The sequence below is a fragment of the Echiichthys vipera genome, assembly GCF_963691815.1.
Source record: "Echiichthys vipera genome assembly, chromosome: 2".
Lineage (NCBI taxonomy): Eukaryota > Metazoa > Chordata > Actinopteri > Perciformes > Trachinidae > Echiichthys > Echiichthys vipera.
This window is the reverse complement of record NC_139827.1, coordinates 19340448-19358621: the sequence shown is the minus strand read 5'-3', so window position 1 is coordinate 19358621 and position 18174 is coordinate 19340448. Positions and strand designations below refer to the sequence as shown.

Genomic DNA, 18174 nt, shown 5'->3' with positions numbered 1-18174 from the left:
AAACACGAGACAGGCAGCATACGTGTTGTGTTAACATGTGTTTATTCATCATCACTTTTGAAAACAATCCACATCCAGGCCTGGATGTATGTTTTTGTGAGGGCCACTCACTACTTGAAGCAATACTGATTCTGAAATGATGTAAGTGACAAATAAATGTATTTCAATTCTACCAGACGGCCTTTGTATACCATATCTTTGTTTCTTTTCTGCCCTTTTGGAGATCTGTTAACCCCCTCTCTTTTTTCTGTGTCTGCCTGTCCCCCCTCTCTCCCTCTCATGGGTCAGTCACTCTCCCGATAAAGAGTGGCACGTTGGCCTGGTCGCTCCACAGCAGCATGACGAAAGGTCTCAGGGCAGAGAAGGAAGTGTAAGTGCGAGAAAAGGACACACTGGTGAGCGCCCCGGCCTCAACTCCTTGTTCGGTCAGTGTGAGGAAGGCTCTGTGTCTGGCGTCGTCCAGAACCACCTTCTCTTCAGAGTAGAGACCACACAGGTTGGCTTCCTCAAAGAGTGACGACAGTCCTGGTTGGGAGGAAGAAAGTGCAGAAAGATGATGGTGGGGGAAAAAGCAGGGAGGAAAGCAAAGTAAGTGGATCAGAGAGCAGAAGGGTATGCTCATTTCACAAATGAGAGTTGGGGCATAATGGCTGTCAACTGGCTGGTAGATAAAGTAATAGGCCTACACATGCTAAAAGCATGGGTGGTTTTCAATTAGGGGTATTAATGAGCTGAATAAGTCTGACGGACAGAAAAGAACATGAAAGATGAACAAACCTAATTTCTTGATAAGTATGTTCATATCTGGCTGGACATCAAGTTTGATTTTGGGCAGAGTGACTTCGATAAGCTGAGGAGACGTTGTTTTCATTTGTTCTATCATTTGAATCATGGCCGTGTCGGACATCCTCGCCTCCACTTGCTGCAGGTCACTTGCCGTGTGGGAGCGAGGCAGCAGGATGTAAAGACTGCTGTCCCCCGTTAGAGCAAACCTTGCCACCTGCCAGCAAAATAAAGAATAAAAATACTGTACAGCAGTGTCTTTTTAAAAAAGTGTAACTCTATAGGCCCCCCGCAGACAATATTGAGACAACTGTCCCAGTCCCCCATCCCATCTACTCTAATGTGAAAATATGAATGCAGTACTAAAAAAATGTTAATTACGGATTTTCTTCCTCCTATAATTCTTCTTTGTCTTACTTTGATTTGGGGATAACTTTTTCACATCCCCTCATCAATATTTTGCTTTCTTTTCTTTTTGACAAGTTTCACCCCACACTGCCTCACATCTCTCCCTCCGCACCTCCTTTCTACCTTCCTCGGTTTGAAACCCTCTGCTGTAGAGTATGTGAAAAACAGGGTGTCGACTGTTCCTCACCTGCGCCTTTAGCTCAACTACATGCGTCATAGCTGCCATGTATTTTTGGTGATAGAGGAGCGGCACATTCACCATGTCTCCATCCAATTTTGTGAAAAGCCCTTTCATGGGTTTCATGTCATACTTGACCTTCCACTGACCTGAAGCACAAATGCACACAGTTTATTAGTTTCCATCATTTCCACATGTACATACAGACACCTGTGCGCACAGACTTTACAGACCACTGAAAGAGACAGCGTTGAGCAGCATCAGCTGTGTACTGGGTGATACAGAGTCGACCAAATGTTGAATTTTATTGTTGGTCTTATTTGCCACCCAGCTGTTGATCATCTGAACGTTCTCCTCGCTGGTTTCTAGCAGCCTGGTGGGCTCCACTTCGTAGAACTGGATGGACTGGTTAGAAAAGGACTCGCTCAGATTTATTTCTGAGGAAGAGGACAGAGAAACCATGATGAGCTACAGAGATAGAGTTCCTTTTGTATAGACTCAGAATCTCCACACCTGTCTCTTTGATTGCCGAGAAGTTTTGTGAGCTTCAAACAGTGATATTAATACGTGGGTTATAGTAGATCTGAGAAGCCATCTGCAAGGAGCCGGCCAATTTCTTTCTCAGCTTCTTCATCTGGAGGTGAACACAGTGGAACTCATGAGGCACACAGACGGCCCTCGCAATGGCTTTACGGGTGTTATTCCGTGCACCTTAAGGTAACAGGACGAAGAAAAGACATGATGTAGAAAGAGATATACTGTCCCATAGATCAGTATTTAAAGCTCGGAGGTGTATGTCTGACATTTAATATACGTAAAGAAAACCTGTGACATTTCAATTCATATAAAAGTTTATTGTGTTCAATGCTGCTTTAAGAGCAAATAATATTCAAGGATGAGGCTGGCAGTCTACTTTTCTTATTTTCAACACAAAAAACCCTAGCAATGCATTTTTCTGTCCCCTCAATACTTGCCATTGGTTACTACGGAGGGTATAAATATATTCTATTCACTTAGCTTTATCCAAAGAAACCTTACAATTAGTGCTTTCAGCCATAAAATACCACCCACAAACTGCAAGAATCATGCAAGTACATACAATTAATCAAATCAGCTAAACTGCTTTTTTTCTGAATACAGGCTGTGTGCAGTACTCTGTGGAATGAGCGTTTTTGGACTTTCACAATATTTAGCACCTTGAAAAATAAATGGGAATCTCACTTTTTTACAATATAGGACCTTTAAAAAATGTCATACCTAACAACAAATGGAAGAGTACCCCGCTGATACTGATAGGAGATAAGAGCAGGTTGCTGGAGGGTTGTGATTCTCTGAGGTGAGAATACAGCTTCATGGAAAACTCTGTGATGGATTCCTGCAATATGGGTTCCCCTGTGCGACTATTCTCATCGTGGCACGGCTCCCATGCACCGGTGAAGCCCTCGCATGAGTGAGGACGAACAGTGGGAGCAACTGAAAAGAAGTTTTATGTTTTTTTTTGTTTTTTTAAATGTTATATTTACAGGGACTGTTCAATAACATAGAAGTATATAGACCAAACCTACCTTCAACAATGATATAAACAGAGCTCAGCGTCTCCCCCTCAGCAGAACACAGGTAAAGTCCAGCATCCTCCATAACAATGTCTCTGATTATAATGGTCTGCTCATGGTCAAGTGGATAAAGAAGCTCCACTCTGTTACCATCAGAGTCGTCTTCAGTATTCAGCTGTTTCCTCATGCTATCTCCCGTCTCTTTGAACCAAAGTGCATTGGCCTTAATTTGGTGGGAATATGGGAAATGGCACGGGAGGTAAGCAGCGTTGCCTTCAATTACCGTAATGGTATAGCTGATGGATGCTGCAAAGGGAGGCACATACAATTCAATCTCTTTTAGACCCAAGCTTTTCGTGAATGTTATATATATCAATTCTAGCCGTTTTCAAAATGTTCCACTGTGTATGTATAAGTATCTATTTCTTACCATCAACTTTAATGTTGTATTTCCTTTTCAGCTCCATATTTTCCTCCTTTAACAGACACTCGTACTCTCCCTCGTTGGCAGCAGTAACAGGGGATATTGAGAGATACCTGCCATTCTGTTTGACTCTAGGCGAGCCAGATGACTTAGCAGTGACAATAATATCTGTATTCAGAAGAAGACCAAACTGAATAAATAACTTTTCGCAATACAGTGAAAAAAAAAAATGAATGGAAGTTATGGAAATACAACAAGACCATTGAATTTCCAGGTGATGGTCTCTCCAGTGAAGTCAGTTTTAAACGAGATACAGGGCAGGTCCAGAGTGGACCCCTGCATCACCCGGAGATTTGTGCATGTAGAAAGCTAATTAGAAACACAGTTTTAAACGTGAGAGGGTCAAAAAAAAGAGTCAAAAACGGGATAGTTACAAAAGTGTGGTTGCATGAGGTACACGTTACATCCCAAGTTTGAAAAAAATCAATAGCAGGTGAAGTGTATGCTATATTTGGAATATTTTCACCACATGACCTTGATCTAACATGAATAACAAACTAACCGATTGAGGCAGCGGTAGAACACATTTGTTCTACGAGGTCAAGTGACTGCTTTTGTCAATGGAGTCTGGTAGCCTTGAAGAGAGCATAGATAACTGTTCCGGCTGTTTTACAGTAAGATAAAGCATTGAAAATATTCTAAATATAGAATACACTTAGACTGATATTTATTATTTTTTATGGGGGACTTTCTAGGTAATATGTTTAGCTCCACAGCAGTACATTACTTCCGTATCTGTCCTGCTACTGTAGGTAACACGCTGACTATGGATAAGGACTGCATACAACTATGCTTCAAAAATGTGAACAATCCCTTTAAACCCTTTGGTCAACTGTCATAATAATGGCTATGGAGGGTATTGGTAAACATTCTGCCTGAGCGATAAAAAGCTCATTCTACATTTCTCAGGTCATTTTACCTCAAAAAGGAGCTGCAGCCAGAGGCAAAGAACAGCCTGTAGTTTCATCTGAAGCAGAGAACAGAGCAGCAGGTAAAAGCACATTGGCAAACAGTTGATGGAATTGTTTTGCAAGTGAGGGTTTCAAAATGAATATGGCACCAAGCCCTAAAAAAAAGGTCAATAATGTGGCGCAATCTTTGAAACATCGTAATGCCTTCCACTATTAAACGTTTTTAAGCTGTGAGCATTTATCTACAGCTTCCATTTTTAATAAATACACTATTTCCATAAATGAATCCCATTAAAAGACTTCAGAGAATAAAGTATAGTTATTTATAACAGCATACTGTAAATATTATTGCTTCAGTTAAGTGATTAATCAAGAGAAAAAGTCACAGAAACATTAAATAACTCACACCTCTTGATATTCCAAATATATCCGAATGTTACCAGTAGTGTTTCTGCTAGACCCAGTCAGTGTTCACTCCATCTACCACCTCTGACTGTCTGCTTCTCCAAATTGCATCCAACAATGACTAATCTGTGATTGTTGGTTTAGAGATGTTTGTTTGCACAATGCAGGTCTTCTGACTTGCTGGAAATCACATGATTTCACATTTTGGCAACAAATACAGAGGGCTGATTTATGTTCCTGTTTTATTTTGCCTACATTGTATGTATTTATTTGCACTGCAAAACACAGTTTTATATTACTTACAGTGTGATATTGGTCCTATTTGTAAGATCATCAATCATAACTGCTGACAAGTGGGACATTGTTATGATAAGTAGTTGGGGGTGGATAAGCAGTTTCAATTTACATAGTAAAAGGTTTTTGCTCTGAAGTGCTTTTGAATAATTTGATTTTGTCAGAGGTTGCATATCACCTAATGACAACATAAAATAGTGGAAGACAAATTGGTGCAAACTGGCAGAAAACAGCTTTGCCACATTGTGGACAACAATCATAACATATCAGTGAAGTGCTTAAATGATAGAGGCAGTGGGCTTTTGAGTGTTTTGATTGGATCATTAAATTAATTTTTAAGTACTGTTCTGTTTTATTTTGGGTTTTTTGTATGGTGGGTATTGGTATCATGATCCCCAGCTGAAGGGACTTTTGATCTAAATACAGTTTTTAAACAGGCACTGTATTTCAGCACTTTCATTTTGTGCAACTGTATATGTTGATGACGGAAACATTTGCTCCAGAAGTTTAATGAAAAAAAAATCTAGTATCCTCAATAGTGTGATTCAAATCGACTGATTGAGAAAATAATCCTTTAGGAAATCAATCAGTTGTAGTCCTCAAATAGTTTAAAAAACAGCTCCACTTCAACTACAACAGTAAGATACGGCTTACACATGGAGGTGCGAGTAATGACAATCTAATGATAGGCTATAATAGTTTGTTTTTTTTTAAACAACGGGAACAAACAGAAAATCAGCAACAACAAAAAAAAGACATTCTTACACAAATAAGATTCTGGTGTACAAAAACTAGAGATAAAGCTAAATAAAATATATAAAATAAATATTTAAACAATGACAATGATATATATTATTCAGGGGGGCGGTGGAGAATAATTCATTAAAATATAGCAATGTGTGTGTTAACTTTTTCTGTTAGTCGTCAGGGTTAATGTGTCCATGTACAATCTGTGTTCAATCTCTTTATGAATATGAAATTTACCAATTGCAGGTATGAGATTTGTCATATAACTTAAATTCGCATTACTACATTTGAACTTAGTGATGTATTCTTTCAATTTAGAAATCTTTATTTCAGGTTAAGAACAAGCAGACAAGCCGCAAAATCAGATATTAATACAAATAAGACCAGGGTGAAAATAAAAAATAGAGCTAAACAATATATATAAAATAACAAATTAAAGGTTGAATATGGAGAACCTCAGAACACCACCATCTATTGTCTCAAGATCGGAGTCGCAACAACAAAAAGTAATTCCAGCAGTCTGGTTGCCAGGTTGGTCAGACCCGGCCCAGTAGCCTACAGGAGACCGGAGTCTGTTTGAGCCTGTTTGAACCCGTCCCCTCCAGCAAATCACACGATAAAAACAAGTATTGCAGAGGAGTTTGACTGACGGTTACCGTACAACAAATGTATACATAAACAATGACAACAATAGTGACAAAAATAGTCATAATAGGTCAAACAGGGACATGGTTAATAATAAATAAAACAATTCAATTAGTAGCCTAGTAACGTCAAAAGGGTAATTTCCACAACTTTTACGTTACTTTACTAACATTTTATATGCAGGTCATTTGGGCATCTGGTATGTTTTTTACAGTGTAGCAGGAATTTAGCAGCCTTCACTTTCATCCACCTCATGAACTCGAGTGTAGATCGACAAACCGACACTCGATTAAGTGGACTGACTCCTAAAGAGGTCTTTGGGCGTAATCAGACGCGTGCAATCGAGAGCCGGGTGTTCGAAAAAAAGGAAGAGACGCAAAACTTTTTACGAAATACTTTTCCACACTCGAGAGCAAATCAAAGAGTGTGTATGAAGGCTTTAGAGATCACCTCCAGTGTGTGTGCAAGTATGTGACCCGTGCTTTCGCGACGTGGAGTCGAGTTGAGTCCATAGACTGTATGTTGAGCCTCCCCGGAGAAAGACACTTAAAGACAGTAAGTTTCCTCCTGGTCATCTGATCGACTAGCGGAAAGAGCACAAACAATGGCAGAGACCAACAATACAGACAGTTTGCTGCTTCTTTGCCGAGTTTTAGTCATCTTTGGTCCAATCTGCTCGAATATGGAGGCCAAATGGACGCAGTGCTGTAGCTATCGTCTGCCTTTACGCCTTTATTTGATGCTTATGTGTTCAGTTTATTGCATAGCTAGATGCTATGGAGCTCCAGACACTTTGTGCGTGTAGGCATGTGTGCACGTACTTTGAATGCTTCTAAAACGTAAGTGCACAAAAAAAGGTTTTAGCTATTTTAACTGTTAGTTTACTTCATTTTTTTATGTGTACATGGGTTATTCTTATATTTTGCATCTGCGATTGATGCTTTTGTTATTTTAACTGCCCTCTTTTGCTGCTGTGGCACTGTAAATTCCCTCACCATGGGACTAGTAAAGGATTATTCTATCTCATCCTATATAGATGGATACTGTATTAATCTGTGTCCAGTAGCTCAGAGAGTCAAAACGACATTAAAGCAGTCAATAAAGAAATATTGATGTCAATAAAAAAGAATAGAGGGATCAAAGGTGCCAATAAAGAGCACCACGTAGTCCAGTAGGTATGGAAAGAGAGAAAGAGGGTTTTTTTTTTCCATTTATATAGTGCTTTGAAAAGCAAACACGTTATGCATCAAAGAGCTTCACAAAGACATATGTGCATACATGTTGTGGAAATAGAAAAAATAGTCCAATTTAAACAAGTTTAAAGCAAAGTTTAAACCTAGGAAACCAGATAAAATGATAAACACAATTAAAAGCCAGAGAATAAAAGTGTGTCTCAAGGTGCACTTTAAAAGCATCCACAGCCTCAGCCTGTCTGAAAGCCTCCAGGAATCTTTTTTTCAGAGCTGAGTAGCTGCCATAGAAAACATCATTGTAGACAAAGCATGTCTCCACTGAAATATTCTATAAAAAAAAAAATGTTATTGCTGTGAGCACATGTAGTGTGAGTGCATAATGTTTTCTCTGAATCCCCAGTGAGCATCAAGCCACAGGAACTCGGGATATAAGAGGCAATTACAATGGCAACGCAGTTCAGTATCGATGATGCCTTTGTTCTGGAGGGAGATGAGGACGGAGCTGTGTCTGATGGGGAGACAGAAGGCTGGAAGGACAGAGAAGGAGGAGAGATGACATTTGGTCCTCTAACTTTCAACAAACCTCAGACTCATCCGTCACCTGCTGCTGCCGCCGGCTCCCCTGAACACAGTAACCTAAAGTATCAGGTACATTAAAACATACTGTGTACAAATTAGTGTCTGTACAGTATATATTAAGCTTTTTACTTGAAGCTGCAACTGCTTTGTCCTCTGCTGCGTCTTTAGAATCTGGAAAATGAAGAGGCCCTGGGTAATAATGGCAATTCCTCTTTCAATAACTTCTTTAAAATCAGGTGGGTCCTACAGGTAATATCCTCCCCCCTCTCTCCCCCTCGCCCTCATGTGCTTTGAATGTGAGATAAAGTCTGTTTCTGCTCTTTCCACAGCGACCCTGCAACTCTGTCTTACTGCAGCTCCCAGTGGTCCTTCAGCACCTTGAGTTCTGTAACACAGATTTCTGCACACTGCTGCGGGTGAGCACACACACACACACACACACACACACACACACACACACACACACACACACACACACACACACACACACACATACACATACACAAACACCAAAAAATAGTTCCTCTAAAAAATATTTTGCCCAGGTGGGTGTCTCATCCGCTGGTGAAGAAGAATAGAAGAGTTGTTCTTGCTTCATTCCTTCTCCTCATCACTGGAGTTGGTGAGTCTTAGGCAGAGTTGTTGATTTTTTTTGATTTTTTTATTACCGTGATAAACTCTTGCCTCAAAGAGAGATGCATTTATTTTATTTCTGTTTTTCTCACATTTTCCCAGGTTTCTCCTCAGGGTTATTCTAGTGTCACAGGAATAATGCATGACCAAATTGGCTGTTAACCTTTATGATTAGTTTCTGAAATCTACAGTAGATGGTTCATAAATTGAAATATATATATTTTTCTAGTAGATAAAATGAATAAACGTAAATTTAAGTGATTTGTTTACTTCACAGAAACTATTTTGTATGACAAAGGAGTGCATTATATGAAATTGTACATGCGCTTCATTATTGTAACCTAAGATGGTGCTTTGAACAGTTTAAGTTTACACCTCGTAGTTTGTTCAGTGGTCAGTGATATGGCACACTGAACTTTGTGTGTGTGTGTGTGTGTGTGTGTGTGTGTGTGTGTGTGTGTGTGTGTGTGTGTGTGTGTGTGTGTGTGTGTGTGTGTGTGTGTGTGTGTGTGTGTGTGTGTGTGTGTGTGTGTGTGTGTGTGTGTGTGTGTGTGTGTGTGTGTGTGTGTGTGTGTGTGTGTGTGTGTGTGTGTGTGTGTGTGTGTGTGTGTGTGTGTGTGTGTGTGTGTGTGTGTGTGTGTGTGTGTGTGTGTGTGTGTGTGTGTGTGTGTGTGTGTGTGTGTGTGTGTGTAAACACAGGGTGTCCCAAAAACGTAAACACACTTTAGCAGCTGATAACTAAAATATATATATACAGACAAAGTCTACGCTATGGGACCTGCAACAGTCACTGAATTGAGAGAAGCTATTGAACGTGAATGCAAGCAAATACCTAGAGAATTGTTTGTGATGTGATTCCATTGCTTCGCGTTGTCAGCAGTGACTGGGACAGAAAGGACATCCGTTTGAGAACAGGCGGTAACAAAACAATAAAATAATGTTTGTAAATTCTATTACATTTTAAAAATTAAATGACTTTTAATAAACACCTACAACAATTATTTTAAGTGTGTACCCATTGGGACAACCTGTATATATTACACACGGACACTGTGTTGTCACCCTGCCTCACTCATGTTCTGTTGCATTGTTTCTTTTTAGCACTTATTTTCACAGGTGTTGTCATACAGCTGAATCCAAATGCAGGTAAGAAAAATAAACCATATGGTTAGACTATATGACACAATACAATCTGTTAGTCCAGATGCAAGATTAGCATAGCAGATTAGAACAGCAATAATTTAAGCACTATCAACAAGAACATAGAGAGGGTTTGAATGTGTATTCTGGCGGGCCTCAAACAAAGCTTGGCAGCTCTTTGTGTAACCTATTCTGTACACGATTCCTGTGAGACACACACACACACACACACACACACACACACACACACACACACACACACACACACACACACACACACACACACACACACACACACACACACACACACACACACACACACACACACACACACACACACACACACACACACACACACACACACACACACACACACACACACACACACACACTCTCTCTGCTGGGTTGATGGTGAAGAAGCACCAGTCTTTCAGGGCCAAAGTCCTTTTGATGATAAAGAGCGGTGTTTTTCAATCCAGCGCAGTTCTTTCCTCTCTACTTTTACAACTGACGTAAAGGAATAAGGCTGCTACACTATACTGTACTATTACTTGACAGTTGTTAGTAAAATCCTTGGATAACATAGTTGTAGTTTGCAAGAAAGTTGGAAACAAATGATTGTCTTGGGCTACAACTTTTCTGCTGCCAAGTACTACACATTAACTTTGTGTTACCATTACCGTTAAGTATTTTGATAGAAAGGGAGATATTAAACAACAAAAAAACAGTCTTGTGGCTGTAATTTCATAGTTATCATACAGGGAGTGGTATTGATCTTCTCATCCAGCTCCTAGCAAACAAGCTAATAAACATATTTCCCAAAATGTTGAACTATTCTTTTAATGTGTAGTTGCATTCATTGATGTTGGTGACTGTGACTCTACTGTTGGTCTTAACTAATGAAACTATATTTTACAGGCGTTTCAAGTGCTATTTTCTTTGTGCCTGGATTTCTTCTCTTCATCCCTGGAGGTAAATTGCTCCTCGCCCCTGGCCTGCACCAGTAAATGCCTGCCTTGTTTTGTCAATATTAACCGTGTAATTCCCTGTATTCCCTTCAGTGTATCATGTGATATACATCAGCTGTGCTGTTCGCGGAAGGAGAGGATTCAAATTGTTCTACCTACCGTATTTTGAAAAATGACATTTTATGAGACACTACATTTTCACTACATTCTTTGTTTATCTTAAAATGAATTGTATTTCGTCACTTGTAACAAAAAAACGTATTGTCACATGGTTGTTGTTTTTCTTGTCATTGTAATGACCACTACTAATTCAACCACTCAGTGCCTCGACTATGTTTCCACTACATGAATTGATATTGCTGTATGTGTACATGAAAAAGAAGGAGATTGGTCTTGCCTGTGTTTTTTTAATGTCGTGTGAATAATGACTGTGAAACTACAATAAAACTTTTGTATATTTTATTACAAGTAAAAGTACTAATTGGGCAGCTGAAAAGCTCCTGTCCTGTCAGTGTTGTATCATTATTTATTATACTAATGGATAAATATTAGTGAGTGATACATCAGTGCTGGAACAAATACATTAACATTCATGCACTGTATTTTGTATTTAAAAACTAAAATGTTGAATATGGAGAATGAGCAGAACACCGCCATCGTTCCACCACTCAGGTTGCTGTGTTCTTCAGACCCCGGCCCAGTAGCCTACAGCAGACCGGAGTCTGTTTGAGCCCATTTGAATCCATCTCCTCCGGCAAATCTCACCATAAAAACATGTATTGCAGAGGAGTTTGACTGACAGTCACTGTTAGCTGTTAAAGCTAAGTCATGAAAGTTAGCTTACCTATCAAGGAGAAACGTAGCTATAACGGCGTGCGTTTTAATGCCGTTGAACTCCTTTATCTCAGTCCATCGAGTGAATGCTTGGCCTATAATGATCCCCCCCCCCCTCCTGTTACTTAGCTGCTGGGACAAATAACGCAGCTGCAGGATTGGCAAACTCCATTTCACCAGTGCCAGTCTACAGTAGCTGTACAGTAGCTGCGCCGAACAACAGGCAACCCTGGCAACACGCAATGCCGGCCGCTATTGGCTGCTACAATGTAAACTGAACTTGACAGAAAGTCCAAAATAAAATATTAATTCAGACTAAATATATTTTTTAATGGAAAAGCAATACTTTCATCCTGAACCCCCTCAAAACGACCCATGGGTGTATTATTTAAAATAAATATATAGCTTTAATGAGGATTCTACATATTCAGCCTTTAATCTGCAAAGTAAATAGATATATTTTAGATGCCATATTAAAACAAAAAACACACATATATGCCGTAAATATAAAAATATAGGAAGGAATAAAATATAAAAAAGCGCATGCAAACAGAGCATGTGTTAGAGGAATATTGCACTGAGGGATTAATTGCACCATCACTAGGATATATAATGAATTATACAATGAGAGCCTGTGAGTGTCTAATAAATATAATAGTAAATAGCAGTCATTGAATAAAAGAAGCTTGTTAACTGTTAGCCAATGGACTGACGTATATTTTCACGAATTGGTGCACAAGACACGTGCATATTCTGTATTGTGTGTCTGCTATTAAAAGTCACAGCCTCGACTATAATGACACTTACGCAGTGTACGTGTAGAGGGCGCTGTGACGCCTCACGCAACGACTTCGGCAATCATCGTCATCCGTCGTAAAACTCGGTCAAGGATGGAGGAAGAGGCACACAAGCTTCTCGAGGAAGGAATACTAAAGAAATTGGTCAGTCCTGGTAAAGGAGAGCTATCGACCTTTCCCAATGGAACCAAGGTAAGACTACAATCAACACCTGTCGACGGTTGGACCAGTTTAATCCAGTCTCCTGGATCAGATTAAGAAATGCGACGCAGCACGTAAGCTAATGCTATCATAGCCAACACATTATTACACTCAGTCAGTTAGATTGATGTTACACCAAACGCATTGAAGCGTGTATACAGACACCGCTGCCTGCGTGGTGATAAAGTACAACGTCACATTTATGTGTTTTTTTTACGCCGGGTTACATTTTTTTCTACCATTTTTTTCATCTGATGGAAATATTGAGGGGGCGGGACAGGATGGGCATGTGTTTATGAATGCTGATTGGTCAGCATACCACGTCAGTCAATTTTCCGTTGTTGTGATTGGTCCGAATGTGTTCGAGACACCCCTCAGGCCTGTCCGAGAAGTACAGATGGCTCTTTTGTTTTCTAGTAAACAAGCGGCATCGATCTCGTAATCCATAAAAGCCTGATGTCACAACCGTTATTTTAACCGGATAATAATAATAATAATAATAATAATAATAATAATAATGCTTTTATTCAGGACACATCGGAGGGTCCATAGTACAATAAAAAAGTATCACAATAAATACAAAATATAGCAATTAATATAAAGTACAATACAAAACGATAAACATAAAGATAAGGTCAACAACCTTCACTTAAACAGACAGACGTGCCAATTTCTCTACAGTCTCGACGTTCTGGTCGGGCTAATGCCAGCATATTAGTGTTCGTTGAGACTGACAATCCGCACATAAATCGACATATAAGACTTCTTATAACGGCAGAACAATTAGGCACACCAGCGCTAACAAACATTTGGCCAGCACGACACCTTCTTGGTAGTTTCAGAAGCAGTCTCATGCCGTCATTATAAGCCACTTTTAATCTTTGCATGTTGCTTTCCCTGTATGAAGCCACAGGTGGGCCGTATACAGTGGGGTACAGATTGCTTTAAATAAATCTACTTATATAGTTTGTTAAGCAGTGTTTAATGTTGTTGGTTTTGTCCGATCTTTTTTACCAGGTGGTCTTTCACTACAGAACCAGCCAGTGTGATGGCACAGTTCTGGATGACTCCAGAACCATGGGGGGTCACAGCAAACCCATGGAGCTCATCTTGGGCAAGAAGTTTAAACTAGCTGTGTGGGAGAGAGTGGTCAGCACCATGAAACAAGGCGAAGTTGCAGAATTTACCTGTGACAGTAAGGTTAGTGAGCTGGCTATTTGGTTTGGAGTGGCGAATGTGTTCTTTGCGTGCATTGACCATTTCTATTCACTCCTCAGCACACATCACTGTACCCACTTGTGTCCCAGTCCCTGAGAAACATAAGTGCTGGTAAGGACCCCCTGGAAGGCCAGAGGCACTGCTGTGGCATTGCCCAGATCCACTCCCATCACTCTCTAGGACACAAGGACCTGGATCAACTTCAGGCCAGTCCACAGCCTCTTGTCTTCGCCATCGAGCTGCTGGAGGTGAGCAGGCAGGAGAGAGCCCAGAGTTTCACAATAATGTTTTATATTCTATTTAGTTTAATTCAGACACAATGCCTGTGTTTTGGCACCAATAAAGGTAACCATTTTTATTCTCTGACATTTGTATACTTAATTTTTTTATTCAAACCTCTTTAATTTTGCAAAATAATCAAAAGTTATCACATGGCAAATGTGAAAACAAAGGTGTTTCTGAGAATAACAACATTTTGAAAATGCTTCTCGATATAATTCAGTTCACCCACTATGGTCTCAAAAATTATTGTTGATACCTCTTTAACACACTTTAAGCAATAACTGAAGTTAATACAGAAACTTATGTTAAAGACAGAACTTAAACATAATTCATTGCAGGGGTATTGTAATTATTTATTTTGATTTGAATTGAATTGTATTATGAAACAACAACTCTATCATGACACAAAAAATCCCAGGGGATAGATCGCTCAAAAGCATAAAAACACTTAACTTTTAACATAATATGTTTGTACCACAGTTTTACTCTCTATTATGTAAGCTCCCGCTGCCACTGATCTGCAATCCCGTTCTCTGTTCAGGTTCTGCCTCCGGGATCGTTCCAGCTTGATGTGTGGGCTATGACGGACGAAGAGAAACTCAAACTTGTGCCTCAGATCCATGAAGAGGGCAACATGCTTTTCAAACAGGGCCAAATTAAAGAAGCCACAGAGAAGTACTACAATGGCATTGCCTGCCTCAAAAATCTACAGATGAAGGTCAGTGCCAAGATGAAATAAAGAGATCCATTTTTTCCTATTAATGTTTTTTTTGTATAAACATAAATAAGCAATAAAATGTAACCTCTAACTCCTCTTTGTGACTTTTGTCTCCCCCCCTTTAAGGAGCACCCTGGAGACGAGGTATGGGTAAAGTTGGACCATATGATCACACCGTTGCTCCTCAACTACTGTCAGTGCAAGCTCCTCCAGGGCCAGTACTACGAAGTCATCGAACACTGCTCATCAATAGTCTTCAAATATGAGGGTGAGGCTTTGTTGTTGGTGTTGTTCACGGAGCTGTGATTAGTGATCTCAAAGAGGGAGCCGTCTATTTGGGATTGGTGTAGATTAGAAAAAGTGTAAACTTGTGGTTGCGATGTTGAGCTTCCAGAAAACCATCATGAGAACGAATGCTGCTGCATCCCCCACCACCATAATCAAAACCAAATGAGGGAATATTTTTTAAAGGAATGACGCTCATCCCTTCAGGCTCCTTGAAACTGCTCTGGTTTTCTGTTATAACTGTAGCTGCAGTAAGACACGGTTACTGTCTCCTTCCTAGCTGCTTTTTTGATATTTTGAGCTGATCGCTGTGTTGACATTAGCAGATCTGTAATTGTTACATATTGTAAGAGTCTGTCTGTGGTGTATTTATACACTAAAATAGAAAATTAAATGCACAGCATAGTTTAAAAAAAAAAAAGGAGTCATATGCCATTATGGATGAAACTATTAAAATTACATAACATCACGGTTATTATTATTGCCGACACACCAAGTTTTATATTGAAAACCTCAAAATGGCATTAGTAGCACTTTTTGTTTGCATAAACATTAAAATAATAACATGCCTTTCGCAGATTTTCTTTCTACATGTTCTGCAGACAGGGTGACCATCTTCAATCAAGTTTCCATCAGCATTCATAGAAAAACAAAATTACGACCACGCTTCAGACTTAGACTCTCTGAAGCGCTGTCACTGCCTTCCACCATATTTCATTGATGAAAAAGAAAAATCACGGTGCTTCGCCTGCATCTGCAAAGCGGTTTCTAACTTTGGTTGATGCTGGACAGTAATAACTTTAATATTTTTTAAAGCGCGGTAAAAAACACGGTTTTAACAGTGATTACAATTTTGAGCAATTTTACCGCATATTATTATAAAACTGGTAAGTGGTTCATCGCTATAAAATAATGTATGACAATTGAGGTACATAATGTATTAAATAGAGCAGTTTATTGACTTTCTTTCTTAAAACACAACAACTAGGTTTTATCAGGGTTTATGAGGCTGCCACACAAACGTACTGTAATGTAGTGGCTATGTGGCCAATAGACCAATAGCCCCATAGGATTAAAACACCTGAAGTGTTATTTATGGTTTAATAAAACCTCCTATCTGTGTTTTTATGTTAAGTTGTTGATGGCCGTAGGTTCCAACCTGCATTTATGTACATGAAGAATATTTATTTGTTATTCTTTGTCCCGTTCTTAAAAGACAATCTGAAGGCATACTACAAGCGGGCTAAGGCCAACGCTGCAGTGTGGAACGAGGTAGAGGCACGGGCAGACTTTGAAAAGGTGTTGGAGCTGGACCCCTCTCTGCGACCGTCTGTCGACAAGGAGCTAAAAGCCCTGGAGGACAGGATCCGCACCAAAGAGAAGGAGGAAAAGGGTCGCTACAAAGGCCTATTCAACTACAACGCACCACCAGCCACTGCCACTACAGTCAGTCTACTTTAGAGTTTTATCTCTTTTAATCGCAGCTATCTCATATCTGCCCCCCAAAATATTCAACCTATGCTTTTTTTTTTACAACATATTGTGGTAGAAATGAAAAGAAAAGTAACTGATCTTCCTCTTCACAGGGTTGAATCGCACAATTGATTGGAACTAGAAGATGCCTATGAATTTCAAGATGGAGGAGAAATATTGCCACTGCTGGTGTTTTTAGTTTTGTATTCATTCACACAAGCCAATCACCCTGCCCCCTTGCACTCCCATGGTACACATAAATATTTTCTCACCGTAAGGTCATACACACAAAGCCCACATTCCTGCCTTGTTACTCTAAACTCTAGCCAAATGCATTCTTCCTTTTTAGAATCAGAAGTTCAGTCTTTAAAATGGTCACGCCGATTGTCAGCTTGACTAAAAGTCCTGTAGAAACCATGAAGCATGTAATGTCCAACAGCATCATTATTTTATTACTCTTTACTCAGCCTGTTGTGGCTTCAGAAATGTTAACACTCTTGATGAATAACTTGCTCACAGTAATGGGCTACTACCTACAGAATGTTACCCTTAGTAACGTGTTTCACAGATTTGCTGCATATATATATATATATGATTTAATGATGAATTTATCAGTTGTTTGTGGAAAGTCATTGTATGGCAATCTATATACCAAACACTAACTTGCCACAGTATTAGGAACAAGTAGTTTAAGCATTTTATGGCTTGCTCTTTATGAAAATCACTGTCGGATAATCCTAAAATGACTTATCGTAGCCCAACAAGGAGAGATTTCAATGGGATTGCTCTCTCTTCCAGAAAACCAAACTTTTTTTTTTGTATCTTGATGCACACTTCTGCTTTGCACCGCCAGACCCCCTCCTCTATCTTGGTCACAGCGGAAGCATTGGAGTAAGCAGGAGACCATTATATTATCTCCTAGTAGATGCGACTGGGAAACCAAGCTATCTGGGACAATCATTATATAACACACAGCCTTGTGTTATCTTTGCTTTCTCCTCTGTACTTATTTCATATATTATTGACAAGATGTACTCAACAAACCCCTCATTATCTCTTTCACTTGCTTAGAGAGCTTCTCATCACTCTTAATGTGAAGCAGTGGGTGGTTCAGCCCGACCTGTCTGAAGTGAGATGATATGAGGTTGTGATTATGTATTGGGAAATAAATGTGTTTATCCCCAGCATTGCATTTTCTTTTAATTTTTGCTACATGCAGACACATGACTGAAAAAAAAGGTTTCTATTGTTTTAATTACACAGATAATCAGTCTATTCATAATTTTAAAAAAAAATTAAGATGGCTCCCACAGGTCCTTAATACTTTGTGAATTTGAAAACTAACATGAATCATTGAAAGTGCTTGAATTTATATATTTTGCGCAATACAATTTGAAGATTTCTTGTTTATTTATTTTTTACTTAAAAATAGAAAAATAAGACTT

The 18174-nt window shown here is 39.4% G+C and overlaps 3 protein-coding genes across 4 annotated transcripts; 2 read left to right on the top strand and 1 right to left on the bottom strand.

The window, feature by feature from the left end:
• Positions 1-277: 277 nt before the first annotated feature.
• Positions 278-4818, bottom strand: serping1 (serpin peptidase inhibitor, clade G (C1 inhibitor), member 1; the record flags this gene model as incomplete). Its single annotated transcript, XM_083937394.1, has 11 exons — positions 4726-4818; positions 4326-4373; positions 3607-3715; positions 3353-3514; positions 2935-3228; positions 2627-2842; positions 1937-2080; positions 1603-1806; positions 1379-1518; positions 778-1000; positions 278-525 (listed from the first exon to the last, which is right to left on the bottom strand). Exons 2-11 carry the CDS (start codon positions 4371-4373, stop codon positions 278-280), a joined length of 1788 nt encoding a protein of 595 aa, XP_083793520.1. The 5' UTR covers positions 4726-4818.
• A 1953-nt stretch (positions 4819-6771) lies between these two features.
• On the top strand, positions 6772-11370 carry tmem134 (transmembrane protein 134). Its single transcript, XM_083927632.1, has 8 exons — positions 6772-6963; positions 8002-8249; positions 8349-8416; positions 8510-8596; positions 8726-8802; positions 9915-9959; positions 10872-10925; positions 11015-11370. The coding sequence occupies exons 2-8, from the start codon at positions 8046-8048 to the stop codon at positions 11095-11097; spliced, it is 618 nt and encodes a 205-aa protein (XP_083783758.1). The 5' UTR covers positions 6772-6963; positions 8002-8045; the 3' UTR covers positions 11098-11370.
• A 1243-nt stretch (positions 11371-12613) lies between these two features.
• Positions 12614-17913, top strand: aip (aryl hydrocarbon receptor interacting protein; the record flags this gene model as incomplete). Of its 2 annotated transcripts, XM_083922775.1 has the most annotated exons (7): positions 12614-12744; positions 13771-13953; positions 14031-14219; positions 14795-14971; positions 15098-15239; positions 16473-16702; positions 16843-17913. In XM_083922775.1, the coding sequence occupies exons 1-7, from the start codon at positions 12646-12648 to the stop codon at positions 16846-16848; spliced, it is 1026 nt and encodes a 341-aa protein (XP_083778901.1). In that variant the 5' UTR covers positions 12614-12645. The 2 variants fall into 2 exon arrangements, with proteins under 2 accessions (XP_083778901.1, XP_083778900.1); XM_083922774.1 differs by lacking the exon at positions 16843-17913 and having other exon boundaries at positions 16473-16717.
• Positions 17914-18174: the final 261 nt, after the last annotated feature.